Source organism: Bombina bombina, chromosome 2 (assembly GCF_027579735.1).
Source record: "Bombina bombina isolate aBomBom1 chromosome 2, aBomBom1.pri, whole genome shotgun sequence".
NCBI classification, from domain to species: domain Eukaryota; kingdom Metazoa; phylum Chordata; class Amphibia; order Anura; family Bombinatoridae; genus Bombina; species Bombina bombina.
Window position 1 is genome coordinate 903,632,099 of NC_069500.1, and position 24,755 is coordinate 903,656,853.

At 39.2% G+C, this 24,755-nt stretch overlaps 1 protein-coding gene across 1 annotated transcript in view; it reads right to left on the reverse strand.

Moving 5' to 3' along the window:
• The window catches only part of LOC128649807 (glutathione reductase-like), a 96,036-nt gene that overhangs the window by 18,782 nt on the left and 52,499 nt on the right, over positions 1-24,755 (reverse strand). The window contains exons 6-11 of the mRNA XM_053703283.1: positions 22,390-22,444; positions 21,764-21,863; positions 18,486-18,572; positions 11,325-11,483; positions 8,027-8,138; positions 7,228-7,359 (exon numbers count right to left, since the gene is read on the reverse strand). Coding sequence (XP_053559258.1) covers positions 7,228-7,359; positions 8,027-8,138; positions 11,325-11,483; positions 18,486-18,572; positions 21,764-21,863; positions 22,390-22,444 — 645 coding nt within the window. The remainder of the gene's footprint in view (positions 1-7,227; positions 7,360-8,026; positions 8,139-11,324; positions 11,484-18,485; positions 18,573-21,763; positions 21,864-22,389; positions 22,445-24,755) is intronic.

The window sequence follows — 24,755 nt, forward strand, 5'->3', positions numbered from 1 at the left end:
GAAAAACAGAATTTATGTTTACCTGATAAATTTCTTTCTCCAACGGTGTGTCCGGTCCACGGCGTCATCCTTACTTGTGGGATATTCTCTTCCCCAACAGGAAATGGCAAAGAGCCCAGCAAAGCTGGTCACATGATCCCTCCTAGGCTCCGCCTACCCCAGTCATTCGACCGACGTTAAGGAGGAATATTTGCATAGGAGAAACCATATGGTACCGTGGTGACTGTAGTTAGAGAAAATAAATTATCAGACCTGATTAAAAAAACCAGGGCGGGCCGTGGACCGGACACACCGTTGGAGAAAGAAATTTATCAGGTAAACATAAATTCTGTTTTCTCCAACATAGGTGTGTCCGGTCCACGGCGTCATCCTTACTTGTGGGAACCAATACCAAAGCTTTAGGACACGGATGAAGGGAGGGAGCAAATCAGGTCACCTAAATGGAAGGCACCACGGCTTGCAAAACCTTTCTCCCAAAAATAGCCTCAGAAGAAGCAAAAGTATCAAACTTGTAAAATTTGGTAAAAGTGTGCAGTGAAGACCAAGTCGCTGCCCTACATATCTGATCAACAGAAGCCTCGTTCTTGAAGGCCCATGTGGAAGCCACAGCCCTAGTGGAATGAGCTGTGATTCTTTCGGGAGGCTGCCGTCCGGCAGTCTCGTAAGCCAATCTGATGATGCTTTTAATCCAAAAAGAGAGAGAGGTAGAAGTTGCTTTCTGACCTCTCCTTTTACCTGAATAAACAACAAACAAGGAAGATGTTTGTCTAAAATCCTTTGTAGCATCTAAATAGAATTTTAGAGCGCGAACAACATCCAAATTGTGCAACAAACGTTCCTTCTTTGAAACTGGTTTCGGACACAGAGAAGGTACGATAATCTCCTGGTTAATGTTTTTGTTAGAAACAACTTTTGGAAGAAAACCAGGTTTAGTACGTAAAACCACCTTATCTGCATGGAACACCAGATAAGGAGAAGAACACTGCAGAGCAGATAATTCTGAAACTCTTCTAGCAGAAGAAATTGCAACTAAAAACAAAACTTTCCAAGATAATAACTTAATATCAACGGAATGTAAGGGTTCAAACGGAACCCCCTGAAGAACTGAAAGAACTAAATTGAGACTCCAAGGAGGAGTCAAAGGTTTGTAAACAGGCTTGATTCTAACCAGAGCCTGAACAAAGGCTTGAACATCTGGCACAGTTGCCAGTTTTTTGTGAAGTAACACCGACAAGGCGGAAATCTGTCCCTTCAGGGAACTTGCAGATAATCCTTTTTCCAATCCTTCTTGAAGGAAGGATAGAATCCTAGGAATCTTAACCTTGTCCCAAGGGAATCCCTTAGATTCACACCAACAGATATATTTTTTCCAAATCTTGTGGTAAATCTTTCGAGTTACAGGCTTTCTGGCCTGAACAAGAGTATCGATAACAGAATCTGAGAATCCTCGCTTCGATAAAATCAAGCGTTCAATCTCCAAGCAGTCAGCTGGAGTGAAACCAGATTCGGATGTTCGAACGGACCCTGAACAAGAAGGTCTCGTCTCAAAGGTAGCTTCCAAGGTGGAGCCGATGACATATTCACCAGATCTGCATACCAAGTCCTGCGTGGCCACGCAGGAGCTATCAAGATCACCGACGCCCTCTCCTGATTGATCCTGGCTACCAGCCTGGGGATGAGAGGAAACGGCGGGAACACATAAGCTAGTCTGAAGGTCCAAGGTGCTACTAGTGCATCCACTAGAGCCGCCTTGGGATCCCTGGATCTGGACCCGTAGCAGGGAACTTTGAAGTTCTGACGAGAGGCCATTAGATCCATGTCTGGAATGCCCCACAGCTGAGTGACTTGGGCAAAGATTTCCGGATGGAGTTCCCACTCCCCCGGATGCAATGTCTGACGACTCAGAAAATCCGCTTCCCAATTTTCCACTCCTGGGATGTGGATAGCAGACAGGTGGCAGGAGTGAGACTCCGCCCATAGAATAATCTTGGTCACTTCTTCCATCGCTAGGGAACTCCTTGTTCCCCCCTGATGGTTGATGTACGCAACAGTCGTCATGTTGTCTGATTGAAATCGTATGAACTTGGTCCTCGCTAGCTGAGGCCAAGCCTTGAGAGCATTGAATATCGCTCTCAGTTCCAGAATATTTATCGGTAGAAGAGATTCTTCCCGAGACCAAAGACCCTGAGCTTTCAGGGATCCCCAGACCGCGCCCCAGCCCATCAGACTGGCGTCGGTCGTGACAATGACCCACTCTGGTCTGCGGAATGTCATCCCTTGTGACAGGTTGTCCAGGGACAGCCACCAACGGAGTGAGTCTCTGGTCCTCTGATTTACTTGTATCTTTGGAGACAAGTCTGTATAGTCCCCATTCCACTGACTGAGCATGCACAGTTGTAATGGTCTTAGATGAATGCGCGCAAAAGGAACTATGTCCATTGCCGCTACCATCAACCCGATCACTTCCATGCACTGAGCTACGGAAGGAAGAGGAACGGAATGAAGTATCCGACAAGAGTCCAGAAGTTTTGTTTTTCTGGCCTCTGTTAGAAAAATCCTCATTTCTGAGGAGTCTATAATTGTTCCCAAGAAGGGAACCCTTGTTGACGGGGATAGAGAACTCTTTTCCACGTTCACTTTCCAGCCGTGAGATCTGAGAAAGGCCAGGACGATGTCCGTGTGAGCCTTTGCTTGAGGGAGGGACGACGCTTGAATCTCGTCCAGGTAAGGTACTACTGCAATGCCCCTTGGTCTTAGCACCGCTAGAAGGGACCCTAGTACCTTTGTGAAAATCCTTGGAGCAGTGGCTAATCCGAAAGGAAGCGCCACAAACTGGTAATGTTTGTCCAGGAATGCAAACCTTAGGAACCGATGATGTTCCTTGTGGATAGGAATATGTAGATACGCATCCTTTAAATCCACCGTGGTCATGAATTGACCTTCCTGGATGGAAGGAAGGATAGTTCGAATGGTTTCCATCTTGAACGATGGAACCTTGAGAAATTTGTTTAAGATCTTGAGATCTAAGATTGGTCTGAACGTTCCCTCTTTTTTGGGAACTATGAACAGATTGGAGTAGAACCCCATCCCTTGTTCTCTTAATGGAACAGGATGAATCACTCCCATTTTTAACAGGTCTTCTACACAATGTAAGAACGCCTGTCTTTTTATGTGGTCTGAAGACAACTGAGACCTGTGGAACCTCCCCCTTGGGGGAAGTCCCTTGAATTCCAGAAGATAACCCTGGGAGACTATTTCTAGCGCCCAAGGATCCAGAACATCTCTTGCCCAAGCCTGAGCGAAGAGAGAGAGTCTGCCCCCCACCAGATCCGGTCCCGGATCGGGGGCCAATATTTCATGCTGTCTTGGTAGCAGGGGCAGGTTTCTTGGCCTGCTTTCCCTTGTTCCAGCCTTGCATTGGTCTCCAAGCTGGCTTGGCTTGAGAAGTATTACCCTCTTGCTTAGAGGACGTAGCACTTTGGGCTGGTCCGTTTTTACGAAAGGGACGAAAATTAGGTCTATTTTTTGCCTTGAAAGGCCGATCCTGAGGAAGGGCGTGGCCCTTACCCCCAGTGATATCAGAGATAATCTCTTTCAAGTCAGGGCCAAACAGCGTTTTCCCCTTGAAAGGAATGTTTAGTAGCTTGTTCTTGGAAGACGCATCAGCCGACCAAGATTTCAACCAAAGCGCTCTGCGCGCCACAATAGCAAACCCAGAATTCTTAGCCGCTAACCTAGCCAATTGCAAAGTGGCGTCTAGAGTGAAAGAATTAGCCAATTTGAGAGCATTGATTCTGTCCATAATCTCCTCATAAGGAGGAGAATCACTATCGAGCGCCTTTATCAGTTCATCAAACCAGAAAAATGCGGCTGTAGTGACAGGGACAATGCATGAAATGGGTTGTAGAAGGTAACCCTGCTGAACAAACATCTTTTTAAGCAAACCTTCTAATTTTTTATCCATAGGATCTTTGAAAGCACAACTATCCTCTATGGGTATAGTGGTGCGTTTGTTTAAAGTAGAAACCGCTCCCTCGACCTTGGGGACTGACTGCCATAAGTCCTTTCTGGGGTCGACCATAGGAAACAATTTTTTAAATATGGGGGGAGGGACGAAAGGAATACCGGGCCTTTCCCATTCTTTATTAACAATGTCCGCCACCCGCTTGGGTATAGGAAAAGCTTCTGGGAGCCCCGGCACCTCTAGGAACTTGTCCATTTTACATAGTTTCTCTGGGATGACTAACTTTTCACAATCATCCAGAGTGGATAATACCTCCTTAAGCAAAATGCGGAGATGTTCCAACTTAAATTTAAATGTAATCACATCAGGTTCAGCCTGATGAGAAATGTTCCCTGAATCAGTAATTTCTCCCTCAGACAAAACCTCCCTGGCCCCCTCAGATTGGGTTAGGGGCCCTTCAGAGATATTAATATCAGCGTCGTCATGCTCTTCAGTATCTAAAACAGAGCAGCCACGCTTACGCTGACAAGGGTTCATTTTGGCTAAAATGTTTATGACAGAATTATCCATTACAGCCGTTAATTGTTGCATAGTAAGGAGTATTGGCGCGCTAGATGTACTAGGGGCCTCCTGAGTGGGCAAGACTCGTGTAGACGAAGGAGGGAATGATGCAGTACCATGCTTACTCCCCTCACTTGAGGAATCATCTTGGGCATCATTGTCATTGTCACATAAATCACATTTATTTAAATGAATAGGAATTCTGGCTTCCCCACATTCAGAACACAGTCTATCTGGTAGTTCAGACATGTTAAACAGGCATAAACTTGATAACAAAGTACAAAAAACGTTTTAAAATAAAACCGTTACTGTCACTTTAAATTTTAAACTGAACACACTTTATTACTGCAATTGCGAAAAAACATGAAGGAATTGTTCAAAATTCACCAAATTTTCACCACAGTGTCTTAAAGCCTTAAAAGTATTGCACAAATTTGGAAGCTTTAACCCTTAAAATAACGGAACCGGAGCCGTTTTTAACTTTAACCCCTTTACAGTCCCTGGTATCTGCTTTGCTGAGACCCAACCAAGCCCAAAGGGGAATACGATACCAAATGACGCCTTCAGAAGTCTTTTCTAAGTATCAGAGCTCCTCTCACATGCGACTGCATGCCATGCCTCTCAAAAACAAGTGCGCAACACCGGCGCGAAAATGAGACTCTGCCTATGCTTTGGGAAAGCCCCTAAAGAATAAGGTGTCTAAAACAGTGCCTGCCGATATTATTATATCAAAAAACCCAAATAAAATGATTCCTCAAGGCTAAATATGTGTTAATAATGAATCGATTTAGCCCAGAAAAAGTCTACAGTCTTAATAAGCCCATGTGAAGCCCTTATTTACAATCGTAATAAACATGGCTTACCGGATCCCATAGGGAAAATGACAGCTTCCAGCATTACATCGTCTTGTTAGAATGTGTCATACCTCAAGCGGCAAGAGACTGCACACTGTTCCCCCAACTGAAGTTAATTGCTCTCAACAGTCCTGTGTGGAACAGCCATGGATTTTAGTTACGGTTGCTAAAATCATTTTCCTCATACAAACAGAAATCTTCATCTCTTTTCTGTTTCTGAGTAAATAGTACATACCAGCACTATTTCAAAATAACAAACTCTTGATTGAATAATAAAAAACTACAGTTAAACACTAAAAAACTCTAAGCCATCTCCGTGGAGATGTTGCCTGTACAACGGCAAAGAGAATGACTGGGGTAGGCGGAGCCTAGGAGGGATCATGTGACCAGCTTTGCTGGGCTCTTTGCCATTTCCTGTTGGGGAAGAGAATATCCCACAAGTAAGGATGACGCCGTGGACCGGACACACCTATGTTGGAGAAAGCAAAATGGCAGATAGTTAAAGTGATGGCAAATTATACTATTAAAGGGCCATAATACCCAAATGTTTAAACACTTGAAAGTGATGCAGCATAGCTGTAAAAAGCTGACTAGAAAATATCTCCTGAACATCTCTATGTAAAAAAGAAAGATATTTTACCTCAAAAGTTCCTCAGTAGCCACCTCCCATTGTAAATGATTTCTAAGCAGCATATTAGTCTGTCTGTCCTGGGACAGCTTAGGGGATGAGCATCGTGCACTCTCATTATTTCCCTATTCAGCTTACTATGAAATCTCATGAGAGTTAAGTCAAATCTCATGAGATCACAGTAAAAGAGTGCATGACCTCAGCACTGCTGATGCTGATTGGCTGCTGTTCATTTCTTCATTTTTTTTAAAAAATTTTTTACCTGCAGCTGTGAGCAGCTGAGTATAACTTTTTACACAGAACTTACTCTGCTGAGCTGAGGAGATTGTGAGGTAAAATATCTTTCTTTTTTACATAGAGATGCTCAGGTGATGTTTTCCTGTCAGCTTTTTACAGTTATACTTCATCAGTTTCAAGTGATTTAGCATATGAGTATTATGTCCCTTTAATGAAAGATATGATTCCACTCATCATTATATCCTAAATCAAACTGCATTATTATATTTTGTTTAAAATACATTTTTTTTGAGCTGTCAATCATGATCCGCACGTCGGCCCCCTGATCTGATGCTTTATTCAATGTAGTGATGTGTAGAGCGGCCCCACCCACTGTACAAGTATTACCCAAAGCACGATAACAAAACATAAAGAACTTTGATAAAACAAATGCAATTAGTAAGAAGAATGACATAAATGGAATGTAAACAACACTATTTATTACACTAACAGAAATAATAAAAAACAATTTTAGCATTATTTAAAGGGATAGGAAAGTCAAAATTAAACTTGCTTGATTCAGATAAAACATGAAATTTTAATACACTTTCAAATTCACTTCTATTTTCAAATGTGCTTCGTTCTCTTGGTATCCCTTGTTGAAAAATAAAAACGCTCATATCCCACTAGTGGGGAGAAGCTACTGATTTGTGCTTCCACACATTAGTCTCTTGTGATTGGCTAACTATATGTGTTCATTTAGTTGCCAGTAGGGCAATGCTGTTCCTTTAGCAAAGGATAACAAGAGAATGTAGCAACTTTGATAATAGAAGTAAGTTGAAAAGTTGTTTAAAATTGTATGTTCTATCCAAATCATGAAAGAAATTTTTGAGGTTTCCTGTCCCTTTAAGCCCTATATTTCTAAAAATAAAAAAACTTGTAAGTCGAAGTTTACCATAACTCTTTAGTGGCATGAAACAGATATGGTTTATTTTGATTCATACCTTCCGTAAGTCCAACCGTTCCTATGGGTGGATGACTAAACACCACTGTTGGAATATTGTTGTAGTCCAATTTGGAATCCTCTTGTCCTTCAAATAATCGTTGGGACAGTCTCCTACCGGCTGCTATGGCGACTGCAGAGAAGCAAAACATGCCATAAAATACTAAGTACAAGACATATTTCTTGGCAAATATGTTGCCTACCAATTATTTTACCAATTAATTAAGTAGGATATATGTCCTCTATTACTGAACTGATATTTTTGTTGAAGGGTCATTCATGTCCTTGATACTAAAAGGATAGTATCTCTAATATTGCTGTGTAAGAGGTAGAATTGTGTAAGTGCTTAGAAAATGTGTTAGTTTTAGGGGAAATGCTGAAGGGGACTTACAAACAACATTTTCACCCAAAAATATTAATAATACATAAATATTGAGCCATAGGGGCATATTTATCAAGGTCTGGCGTACCTGATCCGACACTGCGGATCAGGTCCGCCAGACCTCGCTGAATACGGCGAGCAATACGCTCGCCGTATTCAGCATTGCACCAGCAGCTCACAAGAGCTGCTGGTGCAACCCCGCCCCCTGCAGACTCGCGGCCAATGGGCCGCCAGCAGGGAGGTGTCAATCAACCCGACCATACTCGATCGGGTTGTATTGTGGGGATGTGTCTCCGCCTGCTCAGAGCAGGCGGACAGGTTATGGAGCAGACTCGCCAGAAACAGGGGCCATCAAGCTCCATACGGAGCTTGTTAAATAGAGCCCATCATGTAATTGGTTGTAATAAAATGTAAATACCTGGTGTCAAAAGTGCTCTTCCGCATACATCTCCTACAGCGTAAATTCCCTTTCTGCTGGTGTTCTGGAATTCATCCACCACAATGTGACCTTTATCATCTAACTCCAGACCCTATAATTAAGATTCAGCCTAAAAATTATACTTAAAATCAGATAATAACATTAAGGATAACATTTTTTACTGTTAAAGAAAAACCTTGCAGTTCTGACATTTAGAGTGTTCTGAGTTAAAGGGACATGGAACACATTTTTTATTCTTTCATGATTTGGATAATACAAACAATTTAAAACAACAATCCAATTTACTTCTATTATCAAATTTGCTTTATTATTTTAGTATTCTTTGTCGAAGGAGCAGCATTGCACTACTGTAAGGTAGTTGAACAAGTCAGGTGAGCCAATGCCAAAGAGGCATATATGTTCAGCCACCAATTGGCAGCAAGCTGTCATTAGTGCAGTGCTGCCCCTGAGTTAGGTATGATTTTCAACAAAGGATACAAAGAGAATGAAGAAAACTAGTAACAGGAGTAAATTAGTAAGTTTTTTAAAATTGTATGTTCTATCTGAATCATGAAAGAGAAATTTAGGTTTCATGACCCTTTAAAGACACAGTAAAATCCCAAATGATGTCTTTATGATTGAGATAGAACATGCCATTTTGAACAACCTTTGTGTAGCAACCAATCACCAGCTAGCTCCCAGGGCGCATCGCTGTGAGCCATGAGCCTACTTAGATATGCTTTTTAGAGCACTTAAGATAATAAAAGCACATTGGATAGTTGTTTAAAATTGCATGCTGTATCTGAATCATTCAAATAATTTTGACTTTACTCTCCTTTTAAGATTTTTTTAAATTGCATAGAATACAACATGAGAAGCATTTATTTTGTTACAAATACTGCAAATACTCTTGTCATGTGAGGTCAATTACAACTGGACATTAAAAAGACTGTCCATTAGAAAATTGCAGTCTATGCTCATTTTTGTTGGTGACAAATATTTCGTTTTTTCCCCCCAATAAAAATGGTTCAACTTAAAGTAATACAGCAATATTAGGTTTTGTAAATACATTTCCCATGATGTTGAGCTAGCATTTCAGCTGGCTGAGCATCATGGGAAATGTAGTTCCAAAACCTCTGGAGGGCCACAATTTATGACCCCTATATAGACCACCTTTCACTGTTTTCTAAATTTCAGTTTTTAAAAAAAATGCAAAACTATAATTTATGTGATTGAAATTTATACTATAAGTGCTTCTGAAATCCCTCCAAGATAGTTGCCACCTTTCTTGGAAAAAAATTGGCGGCCATGCTCATTAACATCAATTTACTTACATAATTATACAGCATAAAATTAAATCTGCTAGGAGGCAACCCTACGCTAAGATACAAACCTGTTTTAGTAAATGAAAGTTAAGGGAAATATACTTTTAAAATGCTGCATTCAATTTCAGTTCTGCAACACAGTTGTGGCATTTGGAATGTCAAAAAACTACATCCAGCTAGATCCATACTGCATATCTGCATGTTCGGAAATGTACTAATAATAAGTTTTGTACATGCAAAAGATAGTAATAAAACAAGCTTATTCACACTATATAATATGCTGCACCTTTGGCTTCTTCATTTAAAGGGATATTAAACCCAATTTTTTTTTCTTTCATGATTCATATAGAGCATGTAATTGTATACAACTTTCTAATTTACCCCTATTATAATTTTTTTCTTTGTTCTTTTGGTATTTTTATTTGAAAAAGCAGGAATGTAAGCTTAGGAGCCAGCCCATTTTTGGTTCAGACCCTGGGTAGCGCTTTCTGATTAGTGGCTACATTTGTTGGACTATTTGCCACCAGTGTAAACAATAAAAGCATACTCATTAAAATAAAAATGAACTTTTTAGGTTAAAGGACCTCTAAACACAGTAGAATACTATAATCAATAAATGCACAATAAACAGACAATGTAAAATCGCCTAGTTTGTCATAAAAAATCTACTACCCATGTGAAATTCAAAGTTAATTTAATTTTTCTTCTCACTGCATCAGCAAATCAGAAAATGCATATACGTATAATTTATTAATCTTGCACATGCTCAGTAGGAGCTGTTGCCTCAGAAAGTATGCATATAAAATGATTGGGCATATTTAGATCATGGATGTGAATGTGAACTGGAAACTTATTTAAAATTGTGTGCTCTATCTGAACCATAAAAGTTTAATTTTGACTGTAGTGGTCCTTTTACTCTTAAACGCAGCACTTATGATCCCTTAACACCAATCTCTGTAGAAACAATTAGCTGATAAACCAGTGTATATCATGAACAACTAACTTTATAAAGCTAAAGACATTGGTGGTCATGTACACATATGTGTCTTGTCATTGGCTCACCAGAGTATTCAGCTAACTCCATGTCGTGCATTGCTGCCCTAGTGCAGACTTCAACTTTGTGTTCTAGACAAGCAATAGTGCAATAATAGAATGCTCCATCACAATATGTACAGGTGGCCCTCGGTTTACGCTGGTTAAATTTGCGCCGTTTCAGAATAACAACCTTTTTTTCAGTCATGTGACTGCTATTGAAAAGCAGTGCACTAATTAAAATAGCCACTAGGTGGAGCTGTCCGATTGTTTTGCAGCAAAGTTATGCAACTTAACAAACTGAAATTGATCTATGTACACAGAGCAGACATTAGATATCGAGCAACAAGATTTAGCAACCACTTCCCCATTATCTTCCTGTCCAGCAGCTTGAGGTGAGGGTGCCTAACTGCCTATTAATCACTGCAGATCGAAATGCATAGAATAGGTGCAGATCCAATATTATCTAACATGCTAACAATGCAGAGAACTGATTGCTGAAAAATGCAAGTAAAAAACGTTTTTGTTCATTAAACTTAGTTTGATGACGATTGAGTCTGTTGTGTGATTATTTAATTAGGTGCTGTTAGCAAATGTTTTTGCTCATTAAACTTAGTTTGATGATGATACAATCTATATTATTAGGTTTATAATGCTGTTTAGCATTTAAAGTCTTCATTTCAAAGCTTTAAAAATAATGTATTAGGTGTTACTTATGACAATTTTGAGAGGGGCCTGGAACCTAACTCCCTCACTTCCCATTGACTTACATTATAAACTGGGTTTCAATTTACAATGGATTCGATTTACAATCATTCCACCTGGAACCTAACCCCGGTGTAAACTGAGGGCTACCTGTACCTATAAATAAAATAGACAAATGAAGAAACGTGTTATCTGTGCCAACAAATATTAATACATGATATAACAAGTCTTCTCACCAGTTTGTCCAGGTTTAGACCCTCCGTGTTGGGGTCTCTTCCAATGGCCCATAGCAAGCAGTCAACATCCTGGATGGTCCTCACAGTTGGTTTGCGACCAGGCACTGTGCACTGCACTTTAATTTCTAGACCGCTAGAGGTTTTTTCAACTGACTTCACCTAAAAGCAACCACATAGAAATTGTCATGGAGTATTCTCATGTGCATTTTGTCTCCTTCTACTTCAATCCAAGTATACTTGTGCATCGTTGCTCACAGTTTGATGAGGTGTGAATCATCATGGATGTTGCCATTTTACCTTTCTATAAAATGCAACATTCTACACAGTAATTGGTTAGGCCAGAGCACATATTTATTTACATCCTTCCCTAATTGGCCACAGCAAAGGAGTCTAGTAACATGGATTTCAAAAAGGCGTATCTCTGATCTGATTTGAAAAACCCTGTAAATTGTGGTTACAAAAGAACGTTAAATTATTTTTAATATTATTTTATAAGGCAGTTCTTAATTTATGCTATATGTGTAATGTCCTCATAAGGATAACTGTATGTGTAGTGGGCATTAAATTTTAGTAAAAAATAAAATATGTCCTGATATTAAGGCTAGACAATATTTTATTAAAGGGACACTGAACCCAAATTTTTTCTTTTGTAATTCATAAAGAGCATGCAATTTTAAGCAACTTTCTAATTTACTCCTATTATCAATGTTTCTTCGTTCTCTTGCTATCATTATTTGAAAAAAGAAGGCATCTAAGCTTTTTTTTGATTTCAGTACTCTGGACAGCACTTTTTTATTGGTGGCTGAATTTATCCACCAATCAGCAAGGACAACCCAGGTTGTTCACCAAAAAAGGGCCGGCATCTAAACCTACATTCTTGCATTTCAAATAAAGATACCAAGAGAATGAAGAAAATTTGATAATAGGAGTAAATTCGAAATTTGCTAAAAATGACATGCTCAATCTGAATCACGAAATAAAATTTTTGGGTACAGTGTCCCTTTAATAGAGAGGCTAATATGAACATAGGAAATTTCCACTGTAATTATATATATATATACACACACACATTTTTTTTAATTTTTTTTTAATGAGTGCACTTTACAACTGCCCATTAAATCTATAGTATGTTCTATATATGTACAATGCCTTGCAAAAGTATTCACCCCCCTTGGCATTTTTCGTGTTTTGTTGCCTCACAACCATGGATTGTTTGAGGATTTGCCTCATTTAATTAACAGAACATGCCCACAACTTTGAAGATGTTTTTTTTTTTAATTTTATTGTGAAGCAAACAACAAATAGGACAAAATAACAGAAAAAGTCAATGAATGTGCATAACTATTCACCCCCCTAAAGTCAATACTTTGTAGAGCCACCTTTTTGCGGCAATCATACCTCCAAGTCGCTTTGGATAAGTCTCTATGAGATTGCCACATCTTTCCACTGGGATTTTTGCCCATTCCTCCTTGCAAAACTGCTCCAGCTCCTTCAAGTTGGATGGTTTGCGCTTGTGAACAGCAATCTTTAAGTCTGGCCACAGATTTTCTATTGTATTGAGGTCTGGGCTTTGACTAGGCCATTCCAACACATTTACATGTTTCCCCTTAAACCACTCAAGTGTTGCTTTAGCAGTGTGTTTGGGGTCATTGTCCTGCTGGAAGGTGAACCTCCGTCCTAGCCTCAAATCATGCACAGAGTGGTACAGGTTTTGCTTAAGAATATCCCTGTATTTAGCACCATCCATCTTTCCCTCAACTCTGACCAGTTTCCCAGTCCCGGCTGCTGAAAAACATCCCCACAGCATGATACTGCCACCACCATGTTTCACTGTGGGGATGGTGTTCTTTGGGTGATTCGATGTGTTGGGTTTGCGCCAGACACAGCGTTTTTTTTGAAGGCCGAAAAGTTCAATTTTAGTCTCATCAGACCAGGGCACCTTCCTCCATACATTTTAGGAGTCTCCCACATGCCTTTTCACAAACTCAAAACGTGCCATTTTGTTTTTTGCTGAATGTAATGGCTTTCTTCTGGCCACTCTGCCATAAAGCCCAACTCTATGGAGCGTACGGCTTATTGTAGTCCTATGTACAGATACTCCAGTCTCTGATGTGGAACTCTGCAGCTTCTCCAGGGTTAACCTAGGTCTCTGTGCTGCCTCTCTGATTAATGCCCTCCTTGCCCGGTCCGTGAGTTTTGGTGGACGGCCGTCTCTTGGCTGGTTTGCTGTTGTGCCATGTTCTTTCCATTTGGTTACGATAGATTTGATGGTGCTCCTGGGGATCATCAAAGATTTGGATATTTTTTTATAACCTTACCCTGACTTGTACTTCTCAACAACTTTGTCCCTTATTTGTTTGTTGAGTTCCTTGGTCTTCATGGCAGTGTTTGGTAAGTGATGCCTCTTGCTTAGGTGTTGCACCCTCTGGGGCCTTTAAAAAAAGGTTTGTATATGTAATGACAGATCATGTGACACTTAGATTGCACACAGGTGGACATTATTTCCCTAATTATGTGACTTCTGAAGGTAATTGGTTGCACCATAGCTTTTTATGGGCTTCATAACAAAGGGGTTTCTTTCTTTGGGACAATGAATAGATTTGAATAAAACCACAGACCCTGTTCCTGAAACAGAACTGGCATGATTACCCCTGAAAACTCCAGGTCTGAAACACACTTCAGGAAAGCCTGAGCCTTAACTGGATTTGCTGGGATGCGTGAGAGAAATTTTTTTCTCACAGGAGGTCTTACTCTGAATCCTATTCGGTACCCCTGAGAAACAATACTCAGAATCCATTGATTTTGGACAGAATTTATCCAAACATCCTTTAAAAATCTTAATCTGCCCCCTACCAGCTGAGCTGGAATGAGGGCCGTACCTTCATGTGGACATACGCACATGCCAATTTTCTGTTTTCTATTTCTAAAAAATAGTTTTATGTATATATTTTTCTCATTTCACTTCACCAACTTAGACTATTGTGTTCTGATCCACCACATAAAATTCACCTTAATAAAACATTGAACTTAAGGCTGTAATGTAACAAAATAGGTAAAAAGTCAAGGGGGGTGAATACTTTTGCAAGGCATTGTATAATTTGTATCAGTTGTGTTGTTAAAATGCTGCTCTTTTTTAAAGGGACACTGAACCCAAATTGTTTCTTTCGTGATTCAGATAGAGCATGCCATTTTAAGCAACTTTCTAATTTACTCCTATTATCAATGTTTCTTCGTTCTCTTGCTATCTTTTTTGAAAAAGAAGGCATCTAAGCTTTTTTCTTGGTTCAGAACTCTGGACAGCAGTGTTTGATTGGTGGATGAATTTATCCACCAATCAGCAAGGACAATCTAGGTTGTTCACCAAAAATGGGCCAGCATCTAAAATGTCATGCTCTATCTGATTCACGAAAGAAAAAATTGAGCTCCATAACGCACTCCAATACCAGTGCTGCTTAAGTCAGCGGTGAGCTGGTTGTACGTGCTCGTGCACGATTTCCCCATAGACATCAATGGGGAGAGCCGGCTGAAAAAAAGTCTAACACCTGCAAAAAAGCAGCGTTTAGCTCAGTAATGCAGCCCCATTGATTCCTATGGGGAAACACATTTTATGTTTATACCTTACACCCTAACATGAACCCAGAGTCTTAACACCCCCAATCTTACACTTATTAACTCCTAATCTGCCGCCCCCGACATCGCCGTCACCTTCATTATATTTATTAACCCCTAATCTGCCACTCCCAACATCGCCGCCACTATAATAAACATATTAACCCCTAAACCGCCGCACTCCCAAACACTAGTTAAATATTAATAACCCCTAATCTGCCGCCCCTAACATTGCAGCCACCTACCTACATTTATTAACCCCTAATCTGCCGCCCCCAACGTCGCCGCCACTATAATAAATTTATTAACCCCTAAATCTAAGTCTAACCCTAACACCCCCTAACTTAAATATAATTAAATAAATCTAAATAAAACCTACTATTATTACCTAAATAATTCCTATTTAAAACTAAATACTTACCTATAAAATAAACCCTAAGATAGCTACAATATAACTAATAGTTACATTTAATCTAGCTTAGGTTTTATTTTTATTTTACAGGCAAGTTTGTATTTATTTTAACTATGTAGAATAGTTACTAAATAGTTATTAACTATTTACTAACTAACTACCTAGCTAAAATAAATACAAATTGACCTGTAAAATAAAACCTAACCTAAGTTACACTAACACCTAACACTACACTACAATTAAATACATTATCTAAATTAAATAAAAATAAATACATTAAATACAATTACCTAAATTACAAAAAAACACAAACACTAAATTACACAAAAAATAAATAAAATTACAAGATATTTAAACTAATTACACCTAATCTAATAGCACTATCAAAATAAAAAAGCCCCCCCCCCCAAAATAAAAAAAACCCCTAGCCTAAACTAAACTACCAATAGCCCTTAAAAGGGCCTTTTGCGGGGCATTGCCCCAAAGAAATCAGCTCTTTTACCTTGAAAAAAAATACAAACAACCCCCCAACAGTAAAACCCACCAACCACACAACCAAACCCCCCAAAACCCTAACTAAAAAAACCGAAGCTCCCCATTGCCCTGAAAAGGGCATTTGGATGGTCATTGCCCTTAAAAGTGCTTTTAGCTCTATTGCGGCCCAAAGCCCTAACCTAAAAATAAAACCCACCCAATAAACCCTTAAAAAAAAACTAACACTAACCCCTGAAGATCCACTTACAGTTTTGAAGATCCGACATCCATCCTCAATGAAGCCGAGAGAAGTCCTCATCGAAGCCGGGAAAAGTCTTCATCCAAGCCGGGAGAAGTGGTCCTACAGACGGGCAGAAGTCTTCATCCAGACGGCATCTTCTATCTTCATCCATCCGGCAGGGAGCGGGTCCATCTTCAAGACATCCGGCGCGAAGCATTCTCATCCAACGAAGTCTTCTTCCAGAATGAATGTCTCTTTAAGTGACGTCATCCAAGATGGCGTCCCTTAGATTCCGATTGGCTGATAGAATTCTATTAGCCAATCGGAATTAAGGTTGAAAAATTCCTATTGGCTGTTGCAATCAGCCAATAGGATTGAGCTTTCATCCTATTGGCTTTTCCAAACAGCCAATAGAATGTGAGCTCAATCCTATTGGCTGATTGGATCAGCTAATAGGATTGAAGTTCAATCCTATTGGCTGATTGCATCAGCCAATAGGATTTTTTCAACCTTAATTCCGATTGGCTGATAGAATTCTATCAGCCAATAGGAATCTAAGGGACACCATCTTCGATGACGTCATTTAAAGAGACATTCATTCTGGAAGAAGACTTCGTTGGAAGAGGATGCTCCGCGCCGGATGTCTTGAAGACAGACGCGCTCCGTGCCAGATGGATGAAGATAGAAGATGCCGTCTGGATGAAGACTTCTGCCCGTCTGTAGGACCACTTCTCCCGGCTTGGATGAAGACTTCTCCTGGGTTCGTTGAGGACTTCTTGACGCTTCGATGAGGACTTCTCCCGGCTTCGTTGAGGATGGATGTCGGATCTTCAAAACTGTAAGTGGATCTTCAGGGGTTAGTGTTAGTTTTTTTTTTAAAGGTTTATTGGGTGGGTTTTATTTGTAGGTTAGGGCTTTGGGCCGCAATAGAGCTAAATGCCCTTTTAAGGGCAATGCCCATCCAAATGCTCTTTTCAGGGCAATGGGGAGCTTAGGTTTTTTAATTAGGGTTTTATTTGGGGGGTTTGGTTGTGTGGGTGGTGGGTTTTACTGTTGGGGGGGGTTGTTTGTATTTTTTTTCCCAGGTAAATAGCTGATTTCTTTGGGGCAATGCCCCGCAAAAGGCCCTTTTAAGGGCTATTGGTAGTTTAGTTTAGGCTAGGGTTTTTTTTTATTTTGGGGGGGCTTTTTTATTTTGATAGGGCTATTAGATTAGGTGTAATTAGTTTAAATATCTTGTAATTTTTTTCATTTTGTGTAATTTAGTGTTTTTGTTTTTTTTGTAATTTAGGTAATTGTATTTAATTTATTTAATTGTATTTAATTTAGGTAATTTATTTAATTGTAGTGTATTGTTAGTGTAACTTAGGTTAGGTTTTATTTTACAGGTAAATTTGTATTTATTTTAGCTAGGTAGTTAGTAAATAATTAATAACTATTTAGTAACTATTCTACCTAGTTAAAATAAATACAAACTTGCCTGTAAAATAAAAATAAACCCTAAGCTAGATACAATGTAGCTATTAGTTATATTGTAGCTAACTTAGGGTTTATTTTACAGGTAAGTATTTAGTTTTAGTTTTAAATCGGAATTATTTAGTTATTAATAGTAGGTTTTATTAAGATTTATTTTAAGGGGTTAATATGTTTATTATAGTGGTGGGGATGTCGGACGCGGCAAATTAGGGGTTAATAATTTTATTTTAGTGTTTGCGATGCGGGAGGGCCTCGGTTTAGGGGTTAATAGGTAGTTTATGGGTGTTAGTGTACTTTTTAGCACTTTAGTTAAGAGTTTTATGTTACAGCTTTGTAGTGTAAAACTCATAACTACTGACTTTAGAATGCGGTACGAATCTTGACGGGATAGGGTGTACCACTCACTTTTTGGCCTCCCAGGACAAGCTTGTAATACCGGCACTATGGAAGCCCATTGAAAAAAAGACTATACGCAATTTGCGTAAGTTGATTTGCGGTAAGGCCAAAAAAGTGTACAGTGCCCCTAAATCTGCAAGACTCTTAATACCAGCGGTAGTGAAAAAGCAGCGTTATAACCCGGTAACGCTGCTTTTTCACCTTACCGCAAAACTCGTAATCTAGCCATTTATTTGGAAATAGTTTACATATAAAGCTTATATATAGTGTTCATGAATTTTAGTTTCTCAAACAAAGAAGACAAAGATCAACTTTTATATTTTAATATCTCTTTTCTAGTTCTATAACACACCAAAATAAAATAAACAAAATCAAGCTGAAATATATTATTGTACCCGATTATAAATGGCAAATCCTTTTGACTATGACATTTTAGTAGCTTTATTTATTTGTTTTAATATTAAAGATATTTCTTTATTCTGAGCTACTTTATAAAGTTTTTATGCAGGTTTATAATATTCATATTTAAGATGGCACATTTAATATAAATTACCTCGGAATATTTCCAGACATCAACACCAGCATTCTCTAGTTCTTCTGTACAGTTTGAACTAATCATTGAATCAAACGTTCTCAGGACCTGCAATAATATATACATGTATAAAATTGCTGTCATGTTATTAACAGGGCCTTTATAGTAGAAAAATGTTATTATCTTTTTAATAAGAGCATGTCATTTTAGCACTAGCAAATGAGTTAAACACATAGTTGAAGTATCACTAAACAGCTGCAGAGAACTTCTAATCCTGAGCAGAAACTGACGGGGGCCAATCAACAGCGGCAGTTGCACAGCTGGGCCATGGGACTACTACAGCTGATTGGGTCACCATACAAAGGGCTTCAAAGCACTTATATATATGTCTACATTTGTATTTATGTATTTATACAAGTCTGTAAATACATATAAATAAACACATATGCACATATAAATATATATATATATATATATATATATATATATATATATATATATATATATATATATATATATACACATACATACACACACACATACACAGTTGTATGCAAAAGTTTAGGCAACCCTGACAATTTCCATGATTTTTATTTATAAATAATTGGGTGTTTGGATCAGCAATTTCATTTTGATCTATCAAATAACTGAAGGACACAGTAATATTTCAGTAGTGAAATGAGGTTTATTGGATTAACAGAAAATATGCAAAATGCATTTAAACGAAATTAGATAGGTGCATAAATTTGGGCACAGAAACAGAACAGAAATATTGCATCAATATTTAGTAGAGCCTCCTTTAGCAGAAAGAACAGCATCTAGACGCTTCCTATAGCCTGTAATGAGTGTCTGGATTCTGGATGAAGGTATTTTGGAACATTCCTCCTTGCAAAACATCTCCAGTTCAGTTAGGTTTGATGGTTGCCGAGCATGGACAGCCCGCTTCAAATCACCCCACAGATTTTCATTGGTATTCAGGTCTGCGGACTGCAGTGGCCATTCCAGAACATTGTACTTGTTCCTCTGCATAAATGCCAGAGTAGATTTTGAGCAGTGTTTTGGGTCGTTGTCTTGTTGAAATATCCAGCCCTGGCGTAACAAACTTTGTGACTGATTCCTCAACATTATTCTCAAGTATCTGCAGATATTGATTGGAATCCATGCGACCCTCAACTTTAACAAGATTCCCAGTACTGGCACTGGCCACACAGCTTCACAGCATGATAGAACATTCACCAAATTTTACTGTGGGTAGCAAGTGTTTGTCTTGGAACGCTGTGTTCTTTTGCCGCCATGCATAACGCCCCTTGTTATGACCAAATAACTCAATCGTTGTTTCATCAGTCCACAGCACCTTCTTCCAAAATGAAGCTGGCTTGTCCAAATGTGCGTTTGCATACCTCAAGCAACTCTGTTTGTGGCGTGTGTGCAGAAAAGGCTTCTTCCGCATCACTCTCCCATACAGCTTCTCCTTGTGCAAAGTGCGCTGAATTGTTGAACGATGCACAGTGGCACCATCTGCAGCAAGATGATGTTGTAGGTCTTTGGAGGTGTTCTGTGGGCTGTTTTTGACCGTTCTCACCATCCTTTGCCTTTCCGATATTTTACTTGGCCTGCCACTTCTGGCCTTAACAAGAACTGTGCCTGTGGTCTTCCAGTTCCTCACTATAATCCTCACAGTGGACACTGACAGCTTAAATTTCTGCAATAGCTTTTTGTAGCCTTCCCCTAAACCATAATGTTGAACAATCTTTGTTTTCAGGTCATTTGAGAGTTGTTTTGAGGCCCCCATGTTGCCACTCTTCAGAGGAGAGTCAAAGAGAACAACAACTTGCAATTGGCCACCTTAACCCTTTCGTGACAGGGTTAAAGTGTCTACATCGGAACACCTGTTTTTCCGATGTAGACAAATTGAAACTACGCGATCGTGCATACGATCGCGAGATTTCAATTATTGGATCGCATCTGGGGGGCGTCCCTACAACCCTAGGAACGCCCTCCAGACCGCAATCAAGTCCTTGAAGCGCAGAAGGCTTCAGGATAGCCGTTTGTTATGACGTTCTATTCCGTCATAACGGCTTTAAAGCCCAGTGTAAATATGACGGAATAGAACGGCATAACGGCGTTAAAAGGTTAAATACCTTTTCTCATGATTGGATGCAGCTGTCTATGAAGTTCAAGGCTTAATGGGCTCACCAAACCAATTGTGTGTTCTAATTAATCAGTGCTAGGTAGTTACAGGTATTCAAATCAACAAAATCACAAGGGTGCCCAAATTTATGCAGCTGTCTAATTTCGTTTTTGATGCATATTGCACATTTTCTGTTAATCCAATAAACCTCATTCACTACTGAAATATTACTGTGTCCTTCAGTTATTTGATAGATCAAAATGAAATTGCTGATCCAAACACCCAATTTTAAATGTATTTTGTGACAGTTTTTTGACTCACTTAACAGTGAACCAGAGCTCTGAAATCGCGCTATCCTATTGCGCATTAATTTCAATTGCTCTCAAGCGATTGTGTTTACTTTCAACCTGTAATACGCGCGCTACTTCCGATGCATGCAAAGAGCAGCAGTAAACCCCATTTTGCTTGCACGCAACAGTTAGTGCACCACTCGTAATCTAGCCCTGTATTGGAAAATATGAATTTGTCCTGAAAGAGGAAGGCGCACAGCATACTGGAATTAACTGCATTTTATATTGTATTGTTGTGGTTAAACTGTCCTAAGATACATTTACATAATTGGACGAGAACTTGGTCACAGATTTCACAAGACAGACATTTTTTTGCCAGTTCAGAATGATAAAAAAGGAGGAGATAATTTAGCATTTTCTCTGACTTTACAATCATGCCACAGATAAATAATAGAATATTTCAGTTAACACTTTATTCACAATGCTGTTGAAATTCATGTATGCCCTGTAAATTTAGTGGGATAATTTTATTTTAATGTTAAAGGAACATAAAGTCAAAATAAAAAACTTTAATTGTTCACAGCATGCAATTTTAAGAGACGTTTCAATGTACTTCTATCATCATATTTACTTAATTATCTTGGGAGCTAGCTAGCGACTTGTGTCTACACACATATGCCTTTTTGTCATTGGTTAACTAGATGTGCCCAACTAGCTCACAGTAGCACATTACTGCTCTAAAATCGGTGTGTAATCCCTTTGCAGTTGTTATACGCATAGCTATGTACAATCTATAGAGCAATAACAAAATGCTGTAACACTTAGTAGTGTTGTTTTGTACCTTTTCTGTCCCTTTAAAAAGATTTATTTATTTTTACCTTGTCTTGGCGAATCAGCAAAGCAGCCCTGGATCCCAAAGCCGACAGAATTCCAGCTATTTCCACAGCAATGTAACCCGCACCAACAATAACACTGCGTCTAGAACAAGCACAGAAAGTCAATCACTAGGTACACAGCTTTGCTTATTAAAAATGTTTTATTTATTAGATGAAGCATGCAAGTGCATAGTAAAATAACGTTTGTCTGACATAAGTGGAAAAATGAAAATATAATTCCAAGTATTATGTTAGTTTTTAAAAATACTTTAATAGTTCTCTAGAAGAGATGTGCAGATGGGGAATAAAAGTGCAATGCACTTTCAGAATATATTGTTATTGTGCCTGTTTGCACTCATACAGCCTGCACAGTGATTGGTTAAGTGCAGAAACATGTTTATATCTGTCTCTTAATTGGCTACTGCAAAGGACATAAGAAAAATATAATTCAAGGGGCTTTTTATGGGGTGTGTAAGTTGATTTTAATGTCCCTTTAAGTTTTCAAATTTGACTTAGATGTATCCAAATTTTAAACAACTAAAAAACAATCCGTCCTGTAACAAAATCACACCTTGCAATGAACATGGAGCAGTTTACTCTGTCTATATATAATAATGTACACATTATACCTTGGTAATTCTTCAAGTTCAAAAAAGCCATCACTTGTGATTCCTAAATTGGCTCCTGTAACAGAAATCAGAGAATCCAGTGTTCAAATAAGAATAAAATCCATTCAGTTTCACATTTCAGTAATCAGATGTCATCTTTGAGAAACAGCAATGTGAAACGCGTCACTTGGTGGTAAAATACCAGACCAATTTGTTTGCAGTTACAGAAGTATTTTAATGGATTCTAATAAAATTAATATTTCATTGCTATCAGTATTATTAGCACTTTGCTTAAATTGATTGTGTTGCCAAAATTTTCTCTATATTACAAGTAAATTGATTGATTGTGTTGCCATAATTTTCTCTATATTAAAAGTAAATTAACTTAAGTGTCCACTAAACCTCAATCTGTTTTTTACAGAAATATTTTGCGCTTCCATAAAGGTTTCGAGAGTTTTTAACTAATAACTATGGCACTTATGATAGTCTGGAATGAAAACCACATAAAAAAAAATAAAAATATATAATAATAATGATAATCAGGCTGTTATAAAAACAGAATTTATGTTTACCTGATAAATTACTTTCTCCAACGGTGTGTCCGGTCCACGGCGTCATCCTTACTTGTGGGATATTCTCTTCCCCAACAGGAAATGGCAAAGAGCCCAGCAAAGCTGGTCACATGATCCCTCCTAGGCTCCGCCTTCCCCAGTCATTCGACCGACGTAAAGGAGGAATATTTGCATAGGAGAAATCATATGATACTGTGGTGACTGTAGTTAGAGAAAATAAATCATCAGACCTGATTAAAAAACCAGGGCGGGCCGTGGACCGGACACACCGTTGGAGAAAGTAATTTATCAGGTAAACATAAATTCTGTTTTCTCCAACATAGGTGTGTCCGGTCCACGGCGTCATCCTTACTTGTGGGAACCAATACCAAAGCTTTAGGACACGGATGATGGGAGGGAGCAAATCAGGTCACCTAGATGGAAGGCACCACGGCTTGCAAAACCTTTCTCCCAAAAATAGCCTCAGAAGAAGCAAAAGTATCAAATTTGTAAAATTTGGTAAAAGTGTGCAGTGAAGACCAAGTCGCTGCCTTACATATCTGATCAACAGAAGCCTCGTTCTTGAAGGCCCATGTGGAAGCCACGGCCCTAGTGGAATGAGCTGTGATTCTTTCAGGAGGCTGCCTTCCGGCAGTCTCATAAGCCAATCTGATGATGCTTTTAAGCCAAAAAGAGAGAGAGGTAGAAGTTGCCTTTTGACCTCTCCTTTTACCAGAATAAACAACAAACAAGGAAGATGTTTGTCTGAAATCCTTTGTAGCCTCTAAATAGAATTTTAGAGCACGAACTACATCCAAATTGTGCAACAAACGTTCCTTCTTTGAAACTGGATTCGGACACAAAGAAGGCACGACTATCTCCTGGTTAATATTTTTGTTAGAAACAACTTTCGGAAGAAAACCAGGTTTAGTACGCAAAACCACCTTATCTGCATGGAACACCAGATAAGGAGGAGAACACTGCAGAGCAGATAACTCTGAAACTCTTCTAGCAGAAGAAATTGCAACCAAAAACAAAACTTTCCAAGATAATAACTTGATATCAACGGAATGTAGGGGTTCAAACGGAACCCCCTGAAGAACTGAAAGAACTAAATTGAGACTCCAAGGAGGAGTCAAAGGTTTGTAAACAGGCTTGATTCTAACCAGAGCCTGAACAAAAGCTTGAACATCTGGCACAGCCGCCAGCTTTTTGTGAAGTAAAACAGATAAAGCAGAAATCTGTCCCTTCAAAGAACTTGCAGATAATCCTTTCTCCAAACCTTCTTGAAGAAAGGATAGAATCTTAGGAATTTTTATCTTGTTCCATGGGAATCCTTTAGATTCACACCAACAGATATATTTTTTCCATATTTTATGGTAGATTTTTCTAGTTACAGGCTTTCTAGCCTGAACAAGAGTATCAATGACAGAATCTGAGAACCCTCGCTTTGATAAAATCAAGCGTTCAATCTCCAAGCAGTCAGTTGGAGTGAGGCCAGATTCGGATGTTCGAACGGACCTTGAACAAGAAGGTCCTGTCTCAAAGGTAGCTTCCATGGTGGAGCCGATGACATATTCACCAGATCTGCATACCAAGTCCTGCGTGGCCACGCAGGAGCTATCAAGATCACCGATACCCTCTCCTGTTTGATCCTGGCTACCAGCCTGGGAATGAGAGGAAACGGTGGGAACACATAAGCTAGGTTGAAGCTCCAAGGTGCTACTAGTGCATCCACTAGAGTCGCCTTGGGATCCCTGGATCTGGACCCGTAGCAAGGAACCTTGAAGTTCTGACGAGACGCCATCAGATCCATGTCTGGAATGCCCCACAATT